General features: G+C 52.5%; 2 protein-coding genes across 3 annotated transcripts; one reads left to right on the forward strand and one right to left on the reverse strand.

Moving 5' to 3' along the window:
- Positions 1-677: 677 nt before the first annotated feature.
- LOC109769246 (reticulon-like protein B9) lies at positions 678-2,216 on the forward strand. Its single transcript, XM_020327995.4, has 5 exons — positions 678-855; positions 941-1,121; positions 1,280-1,421; positions 1,513-1,582; positions 1,679-2,216. The coding sequence occupies exons 1-5, from the start codon at positions 762-764 to the stop codon at positions 1,894-1,896; spliced, it is 705 nt and encodes a 234-aa protein (XP_020183584.1). The 5' UTR covers positions 678-761; the 3' UTR covers positions 1,897-2,216.
- Positions 2,217-5,530: 3,314 nt separating this feature from the next.
- On the reverse strand, positions 5,531-8,730 carry LOC109769244 (uncharacterized). Of its 2 annotated transcripts, XM_020327994.4 has the most exons (3): positions 7,293-8,730; positions 6,086-7,113; positions 5,531-6,004 (listed from the first exon to the last, which is right to left on the reverse strand). In XM_020327994.4, the coding sequence occupies exons 1-2, from the start codon at positions 8,435-8,437 to the stop codon at positions 6,126-6,128; spliced, it is 2,133 nt and encodes a 710-aa protein (XP_020183583.1). In that variant the 5' UTR covers positions 8,438-8,730; the 3' UTR covers positions 5,531-6,004; positions 6,086-6,125. The 2 variants fall into 2 exon arrangements, with proteins under 2 accessions (XP_020183583.1, XP_040259224.1); XM_040403290.3 differs by having other exon boundaries at positions 5,531-7,113.
- Positions 8,731-11,850: the final 3,120 nt, after the last annotated feature.

Genomic DNA, 11,850 nt, shown 5'->3' on the forward strand with positions numbered 1-11,850 from the left:
AAGCATGAGCTCACTAAGCACATCGGTGTGGATGCCCACTTTGTGCGTGCTGCTGTGCAGGATCAGACTCTCGCTCTTCACTATGTGCCCTCTGAGTTACAGTTGGCTGACTTCTTCACGAAGGCACAGACTCGGGCGCAGCATGCCTTTTTCCTCTCCAAACTCAGTGTTGTTGATCCACCATGAGTTTGAGGGGGGGTGTTAGATGTGTATAGTCTCTTTCTGGTTTATCCCCATTGTATAAGGGGTTTCCTGCACTTTACCGCACATGTATATGTATTGGCCTTTGGCCCTCGGTAAAGCTAGTTGCCCATTCCTAACACTAAATACATACTCGAGTGAATGTTGGTATGTCCCCTTGTGCACAGTTGTTGTAAGTTTGATGAAGTTCCACGTGTGTTTGATAGTCCAAGAAGGATGCACCGACTCACATTACGCTCATTGAAGAAGAGTCATTTGTAGGGCAAGGAACGCATGTCTCCTCCCCAAAGAGAAACCGAACGCGGCTCTATCTATCAGCAGAATCCAGAATCACAAGGTTTGGATCATATCCCAACTCCAAAAGGCACCTGGGAGCCAAAGTATATTTTTGCTGAACAAGATTGCACGCCAAAGTATCAAACCAAAGACCTGAGCCAAAGCTATTCTTTGCTTTCTCCCTTGAAGGTTGCCAAAGTTTCCAAGCCTATGCACATTCAGGTTATAAGAATCACAACCTCGATGGCAAGCTGCATACCGAAAACCTCAAACCAACATCAAACATGGCAACGGGAGGATCGCATTTTAACGGACACCGGGCGCCGAGGCTGTTTGGCAGGGAAAGGCCCGTCCATGCCGCCCTCGGTGGACGCGAAGGTGACCAGCAAACTACATCCTTGCACGGGTTTACTGAAATCAATCCACCCTCTGATTCTTAATGGATGCGTGCATCGCGTTGCAGCGGCGGACATCATCCTGTGGAGGAGGCCCAAGGTTTCGGCGTCGATCCTCGGCGCGGCGACGGCGGCGTGGGCTCTGTTCGAGGTGGCGGAGTACCACTTCCTGACGCTGGCGTGCTACGCCGCCATGATCGCCATGCTCACCTTCTTCATCTGGACCAACGCCTCCGCTTTCATGAACCTGTACCGCACCACAACCCATTTCTTCATCCTTACTAGTACAGTTTTGTTTCTGAATTTGTGTTTCGGTGCAGTACTACTTCGGCCACCTTTCCAGCCGCACTAAACATCAAATTAACCCATTGTAAACATGAAATTAAGCCATTGTGAACTGCATGCAGGCCGGTTCCAAGGATCCCTGAGACGATCCTGTCGGAGAGGACGGCGAAGCAGGTGATCCTGGGCCTGCACCGGAGGCTCACCTGGTTCGTGCACCGGCTGTACGCCATCGCCTGCGGGGAGGACATCAAGAAGTTCATCATGGTAACCAACATACATGGCCTGGTCCAGGCTGACCTGATCTATTTCTGAACCCTGAAGTCTGATAAAATCATACACATATGAACTGCTGCAGACGGTGGTGTCCCTGTACATCGCGTCGGTCGTCGCGACCTGCTTCAGCTCCCTCACCCTGCTCTACCTCGGTCAGTATTCAGCAACTAACATCTTCAGTGCTAGCAGAGACTGCCGATCCTTGGCGCAATGGACTGAGTAGCTCATCATGTTTCCGTTTGCAACAGTTGTGCTGTGCACGATGACGGTGCCGGCGCTGTACGAGCGGTACGAGCACGAGGTGGACCACCTGGTGGCCACGGGGGCGCGCGACGTCCGTACCCACTTCGCCAAGATGGACTCCGGCGTGCTCAGGAAGATCCCCAGGGGCAAAGGTGCCACCACCGCCGCACACGGGACGACGGCCAACAACGTGCACGGGTGGCATCGCTCACACGTCAACTAAACCTGCCCAGCCAACAACATGTCACTGCTAACTAACCTGTAATAAAGTACAGTACAGAGTGAGCGAGCTGCAGACAGACGTAAATCAAGGTTCAGAACAAGGCCTGAACGAACCAACATGCAGAGAGCGAGCAGCTCTGCAGACGGATGTCGATTTAGGTTCAGAATAAGACCTGAATGTAAGGTGTTTCGTTATTGTTACCATCCTACATGATGATGCGTACATGCATGCATCCAATCCGCCCGTGCGACCACGGTGATCCTGTAAATCTACTCTATCAACGCATGCGTGCGCTTTACGGTGGTGCGATATCTTCTTTCCATCTTCCTCTGCTTCTCCTTTCCGCTTTCCCGTGTATGCGTATCAGTGTATGTGTTACGTGATTGATTGACCGCCATGGAAAGAAAGGAAGAAGAGAACACATGGGCTCCACCATCGATGCATGGTGGATCGAGGAGGACAGACAGCGACACGCACCTGGCGAAGCCATAGCTATCGGTATCGGACGGATGGATAGAGATTATATTCCCTGGAGCTGAGGCAATCAGCAGTCGCCCCTGCCGTGTCTCCGCCTGGATCGAAGATGATCTGGTTACGATCTTGGGAGGATTGGATTGGACGCCCCCTCGCGAGACCTACTTCGCCGACGCTCTCTATCTAACTATCTTACTACTAACTCTTGTTAATTACTAACATTCTCCGTCATGCGTATCGTAAAAGAAATGGATCCACCCTGCATGCACCGTCGATCGCGCAGGCAGCGACCATCTCCCGCTTGCCTGTCACACACGGTTGATATCGCAACTTTTGACACGGGATGGAGACTCGAGAGGCTCAGCATGCAGACATGGAGACATGAAGTGGGTAGCAGCAGTGCGGCAGTACGTTTACACTGTGGCGACGGACGACGGGTCTCGGGTTCGAGTGCAGAGCTGTTCGTCAGCTTCGCTTTGCCGTGTCTTGTCTCGTCCATCCTTTTGCGCGCACAGTACCATCCGACGGTTTCCACGACCCAATAATTGTGCGTTTCGTGGAACGTTTCCGGCCGATGAAAACGAAAGCAGGGTTGATTAATTTAATTGGGTGTTTATCAGGTCTCTTTCTACCCAGCGTCACGTCGCGGTAGATATTTTTCTTTTCTTTGGAGTTTTGCGCATATGGAATCAGCACGTCTGGCTCAGTGTGTTGATCTATTGAGCCGCTAACCAACCCCGTCCCGTGCGTTCGTGTTAGGTGACCTGAAGCCCGGCCTGGGCAGTCGGTCAACGTGTGCGCGGAGACGGCGACAGGCGGGCGCGCGCAGTTGATTACTGGCGGGGTCGCCGTCGACGGCCGGCCGGCGAGGGGCCAAAGTCCGAGTTCGCGTACGTACGTGCCACCAGGCTGAGCGAGACTGGAGGAGGACAAAGGTTGACCAAACAGCAAGAATTGTTGTTGGGAGAACGTGCACTAAGTACGAAAGCGAAGTGCCGCACTCGAACGCGGTTCAGTGGAGACGCTCTGTCGGTAAGCAACTACGTACGTGGGGCGACGAGACTGTCTACCGCTGTCACGCTGTGTGCCGGAGAGGGGTGGGAAAGGAAAGCCGGGCGGTGGTGTGCCGGCGGCGGCGAGACCGGGCACATGGCGCTGCGCCCGGCCGGCCGGCCCGACGGGTGGACGGGGGACATGCGTGGTTGGGTTTGCGCGTCCGGGGTCCGGCTTTTGGCGCGCCAAAGAAAGGCGTGCAGTGCAGGGGTGGGAGCCGTGCGCCGTGCGGGGGTGGGTCGAGTGGTCCGGTCCGGTTGCCGCCGGATGGCATGATTGCCGGCCTCCACCGCTCGCCCGTCTCGTCGCAAAGGCGACCGCTGGCCGTGGCAGCGAGGGAACCCGTGCACGCGCCCGTTCGGCCTTTCGGGGGCCACGCTTGGGCTCGGCCTGCGACCTCGGACCGCCAAAAGAACAACGGGGGAGGAGATCTCGCATGCGCCGGCGGTGCGGCCGAGGCACCGTCCGTCCCGTTCCTGCGGGAGCAGAGAATCCGTTCCTGGGACTAGTCTACTGGTGGTACTTGCTGGGAGCGCACGTGGCGGACCGGGCCGTCCTCGCCGTCGTGGCCGCGGCAGAGGGTCGGCCACGGCCAGCCCCACGTGCGACTGTGCCACCCCCAACCCCCCACTGGGTCTGGGCATCCGGCCAGCTCGGACTGTGTACCGGCCTACCGCCATGCCATGGCCCGTGCTCCCTCCGCCAGCAGCGGCACTTGCGCCGGGCCGGTGCCACCCCCACCCCCATCCGCGCAGATCCCGAGGCCGGCTGACTCAGCCTCTCCTTCCCGGCGGCCCCAGACCGGATCGGATCCAACGCCCACGCCCCTATCCGACTAGGATCGCCGGACCTAGCGAAGAACCTACCATCATCGACCTATATGACAGCCTACACAGTGCATGGTATGGACTGCAAATAATGGAACGCCAATTTGATGCTAAAGCCCTTCTTGGCTCCAAAGCGAACGTAGTATGCCACCAAATTATTGACATGATCCCAACACCCACACACACACACACGCAATAAGATAAGAAAAGTAAGCCAAGTTGGGGGGAAGATTAGTGGGTAAAGAATGTGCTTTGCTCCTCCCAGAACCCTTTGAATACTACGCAAACACAGCCGTAAAGCGGCGGTTATGCCCTGTTGCCGGTGCTGTATTACCATCATTCTGTTGCGCCAAACCCTTTTGTTTACACCGCACCGCACACTTGCTCTTCTCCCACTGATTGCCGTGCACTTGTGCATGCCCAGGAGGTGTGTTTCAGTTTCAGCGTTCTCGACTCCAACAACCGCTTTGCAGACAAGCAGGAAAGCGGGCTGCGTGGATGCATGGGCGGACGGACGATCATCACATCGGATTATCATGGCGTGCCGTGGCACCAGGGGGGGTCGACGAGGGAGGGCCGTCGGGCCATCTCCTGGAGATCGTCGTAAAGCGCCTCCACTCACGCCACCGGAGAGGAATGAGATCCCCGGCAGATCGCATCGGCAGCACCGCCTACTCGAGTGCCTAGGAAAAGAGCGCCGGTGCTTCCTTCCGATCATGCTACCCCCTCAGCCAGATTTTGCTCCACCAAGAAACAGAGCAGGCAACTTGCCTGATAAACTATCCCAAACAGTTTGCTGGGGTTCTGCATACCAGGTATGCTAGTTTAGAACTTTATTAGATACATATGTGGCTGGTGAGGCTCACTGGAAAGGGAAGCTCTAACAACTATGCTAGCTAGGAACATGCCCCCCGGTTGAATTGGTTGGTCAGTCACATCCCACATATAACTATCCACATAACTAAGTCCAACAAACATGATCCAATACGATCTAAAGAAAAACACCTGTTCTCCTTGGATCAACACCAGGAAAAGAATCCACTCCAACAACCATGTCAAAGCAAAGCAAATCCATGGGCGAAAATCTACAGGCATGATAACACTACCGATACTACAATCATTTGCCAGTCATCCTGGCATATATAGAGCGCGCTAAAAGAAGAATATCTAGAATTGTCAAACTGTGATGCCACACTTGTATGTCAATCCAAATATAGTTGAATGCTTGAAGCAAAAGGAAACACGCACACAAGCACACAGAAGCACGGGGCAAGGGTGTATTAAAACCAGAAGAAAATGTATCGACATCAATATCAATAATGGTACAAAAATATGGGACAAGGGTGTATGATGATATTTAACTCGGGATGAAGTTTCTACAGGCAGGCTAAATAATAAACACATATCTGACATTTCAACCTCGGTACCATCCATGAGTTTTAAATATACAGAGGGGCTACACAAATGATGAGTTCTCGATTCGGAAGTTTTTACTGAGCTTTTTAGACAACTATATATTTATTCAAAAATTAAGACAAGCAATTGGAACTGTAATCCAACACTTCATTCACAGGCCTTCCTTCCACCCCAGCTTACTGCAACATCGGCAAATGGACTCTCCAGGACCAAATCAGAAACTCCCCCTCAGGCTCGGCAACACAGGGACGAACATAGTACCGTTTTGATCTTATTTTGGACCCCCCACCCCTAATCACAAGTCCAGACGCATGCTTGATTTGATCCCGAATGCGCAACTGCCCAATCACACCATCCAATGTTTGCCATCGACTCGCGCAACTTGTAATAACAATAATGATAAGTAACAGCAGGTTTACCTCTAGGATACGCAGAATAACAGAATTCACCCGTCCTTCGCTATGAACCACCACGGTTCTGATTCATGTCAGCCTGACCGCTGGCATCAGGTGCTCCCATGGGCAGCTGATACTGAGGCGGCAATGATGCTGGTGGTGCTCCTGCCTGGGAGTAGAATACCTGTGCGCGGGGATCAGCAGCATACTCGGGGTACCCATAGTTTCCCGCCATGGTCGGCGGAGGCTGCGATGCAGGATGGTGGTGGGATTGCATTACATGGTGGTACCCCATTCCAGCATAATTAGGGGCCGTGTTAGCCCCTGGAGCAGGGGCAGCGGGCGCCGCGGTTCGGTACATGCCAGGCTGCTGCAATTCAGGCTTCATATATTGCTGAGGAATCGGCACGGTTGGCTTCGGTACGCTGTCAACAAGTGTCGGGGCAGCCATAGGGGCTACAGCACCAGCAGGAATGCTATACTGCTGAGGTGCATTTGGACGCTGCATAGGGATGTAATACATGCCAGTATTTGGGTCAAATGCAGGCGACTGCTGTTGCTGCGGCGCTTGCTGAGGGACAGTCTGCTGGTAATAAGATTGGATTGGAATGAATGTGCCCGTGGCTGGGTTGTGAATGAAATGCTGATTTCCCGCGGTGACATACTGCTGTGGAGCTGGCTGATGTGCTTGCTGCGGCTGCGGAGGCTGCTGCTGTGCTTGCTGCTGCTGTGCTTGCTGCTGTAATTGCGGCGGCAATTGCTGCTGTGGCTGCTGCTGTATTTGTTGTGGCAATTGCTGCTGAGCTTGCTGTTGTAACTGCTGCTGCTGCTGTAATTGCTGCTGCTGCTGTAATTGCTGCTGTGGTGGCTGCTGTAACTGCTGTTGTGGCTGCATCTGCGCATAGACATAACCAGGCGGCGGCTGTGCAGCGGCTGCCGATGTGGCAGCATCTGGAGCTGGCGCTGGAGCGCGATAGCTGGCGGCATCAGTTCCCACCGGCATGTCTCGCTTCATCTCATTCCGAGGCGACATATCATTGTAGAACATGGCCCTGAAACATTTCATCAAACATATGACAGGCATCAATAAGCTTTCTTTCTAATCAAATGGGGACAAGCACTCCGTTAATGAAGTAGGAATTGCTGCTACTTTTCAAATGACAGGCATCAGTTTTTTCTACTTCTAATTTGCAAGCATAATAACTAAGAACAAGGTGAAAATTGCGGCTACCTGTTGTTGGGGTCGGCGGTAGGTGGAACCTCCTGCTTTGGTGGCTGCTGCATCCGACCCCCGTGATCGGACCTGTCATCATCTGAGAAGGCCCTGCTGGGCGGCTCCGATGGCGAGATGCTGCTGGCCGCCTGCATCGCCATGGCGGGGATCGGCGCCTGGGGCGGCGGTTGCATATATCCCATCACCGGCGGAGGCAGGCCCTGCTGCTCCGAGATCCCCATCTGGGCAAAGTGATCCTCCACAGAGACCGGCGGCGCCACAGGCTGCCGATCCTCGGGCCGCACCCGAATCGGCGGCAGATTCGACAGGGACGGCGCCGAGGACGTGGAGCCGAAGGAGGAGTTCTTGTCCAGCATCGGCGAGTCGGGCACGGACTGCACGTCGTGCTGGTGCCTCGCCGCCGCCGCGGCGAGCTTCTGCTGGTTGGCCCGCTGGTCCTCGGCCGGGCCGGAGTTGGGCACCCCGCTGCGGGAGTGCTGCGAGGCGTTGTCGTCCTCGAGGCCGAGGAGGCAGTTGACGGAGGCGGAGTCGGTGGAGATCCCGCGCGGGATGCCGTCGAAGGACCCCGAGATGGCGCTGTTGAGCGCGTCGACGAACCAGTTCTCGGACTTGGACGAGTCGTCTAACAGGGAGCCGAGGGAGGAGGAGGACTCGGGCTTGGCGGGGAAGAGGAAGAGGCGGATCCGGGAGGTGCGGGAGGCGCCGCCGCCGGAGGAGGAGGTGGCGGCGACGCGGTCGTACTCGTCGACGAGGTTGTCGAGGTCCTCGTCGGTGGAGACGGAGATGAGCGAGTCGAGGTCCTCGTTGGGGAGCTGGTACTTGAGCGTGAAGGGCTGCCCCGCGAGGAGCGAGCGGGAGAGGCGGCCGTGGACGTCGGCGAGGGACGCGTTGCGGTCGACGGCCACGATCCGGGTCTCCCCGCCGAGGTAGCAGAGGGACTTGTCCGTGGGCCGCGGCACGATGCGGCCCCCGAAGCTGCACATGAGGCGCAGCCGCCCGCCCCCGCCCGCGGCCGCCGCCGCGGCCGAGGAGGGGAAGGGCTCGTCCCACGAGTCCCCGCCGCGGCTGCGCGGGGACGAGTCCGTTGACTCCGGGTAGCCGGCGCCGGGGCCGCCGCCGGCGGCTGGCGGCGCCGAGTCCATGGGGGAAAGGGGATGGGATGGGGGAGGGGAGGGGGATCGATGGATCTCCCGAGGGGCCGATTCTCCGCGGGTTTTGGGTGGGGATTTTGATTGGATTTCGGGGGCTGGATTGGAAGGGGAATTTATCGGGGAGAGAAGGGGAAAGATGGGGGCGAAGGGAGGGAGGGAGGGAGGGAGAAGGGGGGGAGTGGGCTCCGCCGCCGGGGAAAATCGATGGTTTTATGGGGAGTTGGCCGCGGCTGGCAGCCTAGGTGTATACAGCTGCGGCACACGGCGGCGGCCCTCCATTTGCTTCCACTTTTTTTTTTTCTCGTCACCCCACGCCACGCCACGCCACGCCACGCCACCTAGTAGTAGAAAAAGAAACTGCCGTTTGGCCACTCGTGTGACAGAAAGCAAACAAGTTCTGTTAGGTTGTTGGTTCTGGATGATTTTTATTTTTGATGAAATGCTGATGAAGATGATCATCATTTATAGTGTAAGACCCTGAAAATGTAATTGGCTCACAAGCCCTTATTTGTTGATTTTTTTAGGGTGAATCTAATTACGGCTTCCTCAAAATCCAGATGCGTGTGTTTGGTGCACCTTCTAGGTATAGGGATCAGGAACTAGTGAAATTGTTTCTCTTTAAATAATAAATGGTGAAACAAGAATGAATGGCTTGTATTGTACAAGAGCTCCGGCTTGCATCGACGCCCCAAAATTAGTTGTTAACTTTTTTGAGGTAAAACCGGTTTAGCCCAGATGATGACTAGAAAATTGTGCTTTGTTTATAAAGCGGACGGAAGCCTTTTTCGTGATGATGTCCTGACAATTGTTGGGCGATAATGTAACACTTAATTTTGAGTAATGAAAAAATAATCGCAAAAAGAACGTTTACAAACGCTAAGAGGAGAGGGGGCAACGAGGAACAGGATATTTGCGTTTACAAACGCTAACATTTGTGAAAAACCTATGGAGACATTTATCCATGATTGGTCCACATGAGAGAAATTGTGGACATCATAGAGAGAAACCCTCGCGGTAATGTCGGATGATATCATGGGTATGGCACATGTGAAAGTTCTGCACAACATCGTAAACGTGCCTTCTAGAGATTCTAGACGACCGTTGTGATGCCCACCTGCCAAATACAATTTGGTATCCCGCTGGCACTGGGGTGGGGTGTGGAAGGGGGTACAGTTGTACTTTCAGCTCAGCCTAGGTGTATACAGCTGCGGCACATGGCGGCGGCCGCCTCCGCTCCCGCGTTCCACTTTTTTCTTTTCTTGTCACGCCACGCCACCTAGTAGAGAAAGAAATTGCCGCTCCGCCACTCGTGTGACAGAAAGCAAAACAAGTATAGTTGGTACTTAGTGATTTTTTTTTGGGATGCTGATGAAGACCATTTTTAGTGTGAGACCCCAAAATTCACTTGGCTCACAAGCCCATATTTGCTGGTTTTCTGGTAGAGTGAATCGAATAACGGCTTCCTCAAAATCCAGATGCATGTGTTTGGTCCGCCTTCTAGGTATAGGGACCAGGAACTAGTGAAATTGTTTCCCTTTTCTTTAAGTAATAATGAAACAACAATGAATGGATTGTATTGTACAAGAGCCCCGTCTTGTGTCTTGTGTCACTGCCCCCAAATTAGTTGTTAACCTTTTTGGGATAAAAGCAGTTTTAGCCCAGATGATGACTTGGAAATTGTGCTTTATTTATAAAGCGGACGGAAGCCTTTTCGTGATGATGTCCTGACAATTGTTGGGCGATATTGTAACACTTAATTTTGATGAATGCAAAAATAAAATCGCAAAAAAAAAGTTTACAAATGCTAAGAGGGGAGGGGCAATGAGGAAGAGGATATTTGCGCTAACATTTTGTGAAAACCTATGGAGACATATATCCATGCTTGGTCCATAGGAGAAAATCGTCGACACCACAGAGAAACCCTCGCGGGAATGTCGGATGATATCATGGGTATGACACATGTGAGAGTTCAGCACAACATCGTAAACGTGCCTTCTAGAGATTCTAGATGACCGTTGTGATGCCCACCTGCCAAATACAAATTGGTATCCCACTGGCACTGGCTGGTGGTGTGAGAGGGGTACAGTTGTAATTTTTGCTCGAATAAATATGTGCATTTAATTTGGATTTGAAAATTATATCAAAATAGTTCTGGTTGCTAGAACTCCCGACCAAGAACAATCATTCAACCGATAGTTATGAACTTCCTATTTTGAAACATATTTTCTTCACTTAGGTTAGCGGTGAATGGATAAATAGATCATGTTTAGTTGTTAACTTTTTCGGCATAATGTACAATTATGATTTTGAGTTTACGAGTGCATGTCATTCGATAGTAAGATGGTAAGGGTGAGTGTAACACGTGTGTGTTGCGAAGCCGCCTAACTAGCATTACTTTCTCAGCTAAATATGTGCATTTAACATAGATTGAAAAGTTTCCTAAATTAGTTTTGACAGTTAGCACTCCATACCAAGAAAAATTATTCAACCAATATTTTCGAAAACTTTGTGTTTCGAAGCATCTGCTTTGGAGTAAAATGGGGCCCCCGGTTAGGTCAACAGTGAATCAGTGGATTTCCAACTTACTATATTTTTCAGATAACTCTTTCAAAATGTGAGAGGGGGTAGGGTTACTCCCCCATTGTTTGTTACATAACACTCAAAAGGGACTAATGAAAGTCGCCCTCCCCTCCCCTTTGGGGGCAAAGGAATGCCATAGATAGTTCATATAAGGAGTACAACGAGGGAGAGAATAGTAGAGTTTACAGCCGAATACATTTAGTGAAAATATGAAGACATCAATCCATGCTTGGTCTGCAGGAGAAAACCGTTGGTACTACACAGAGAAACCCTCACAGCAAAGACGGATGATACCATGGGGATGACACATGTGAGTGTTCAACACGACATCGTAGATGTTCCTTCTAGAGTTTAATTATGACCGTGGCGATGCCCACCAGCCAGATACAATGAATGGCTTGTATTGCACAAGAACTCGGTCTTGCATCACTCCCCCAAACTCGTTGTTAACTATTTTTTGACATAACTCAGTTTCAGCCCAGATGATGTCTTGAGAACCAGCTGATGATGATGATGATGATGTTGAGCTGCCAGGATGGGGATATTGGGCTATGCCTCAAGACAATGAAGTTGACATGGAAATCCAGCAGGGTAAATTTGCTGGCTCTAAATGATCTTATGGAGCCACCAGATGCAGAAGAAACCTTGGAGCAGCCAATGCTAATAGTAGCATCGTTGTATTAGGGGGCCCAGGAAGCAACTCAGCAAACTCTGTAGCTTCTACTAATGGTCCTTTGGCTCCCAATATTCCTGGTTCGAATTAGGCCTTTTAGCCTGCTGGGCTAGGCCCATTACTGCTCCCTCAGGCCCAACAACAACAGCTA

The sequence above is a fragment of the Aegilops tauschii genome, chromosome 3 (genome assembly GCF_002575655.3).
Source record: "Aegilops tauschii subsp. strangulata cultivar AL8/78 chromosome 3, Aet v6.0, whole genome shotgun sequence".
NCBI classification, from domain to species: domain Eukaryota; kingdom Viridiplantae; phylum Streptophyta; class Magnoliopsida; order Poales; family Poaceae; genus Aegilops; species Aegilops tauschii.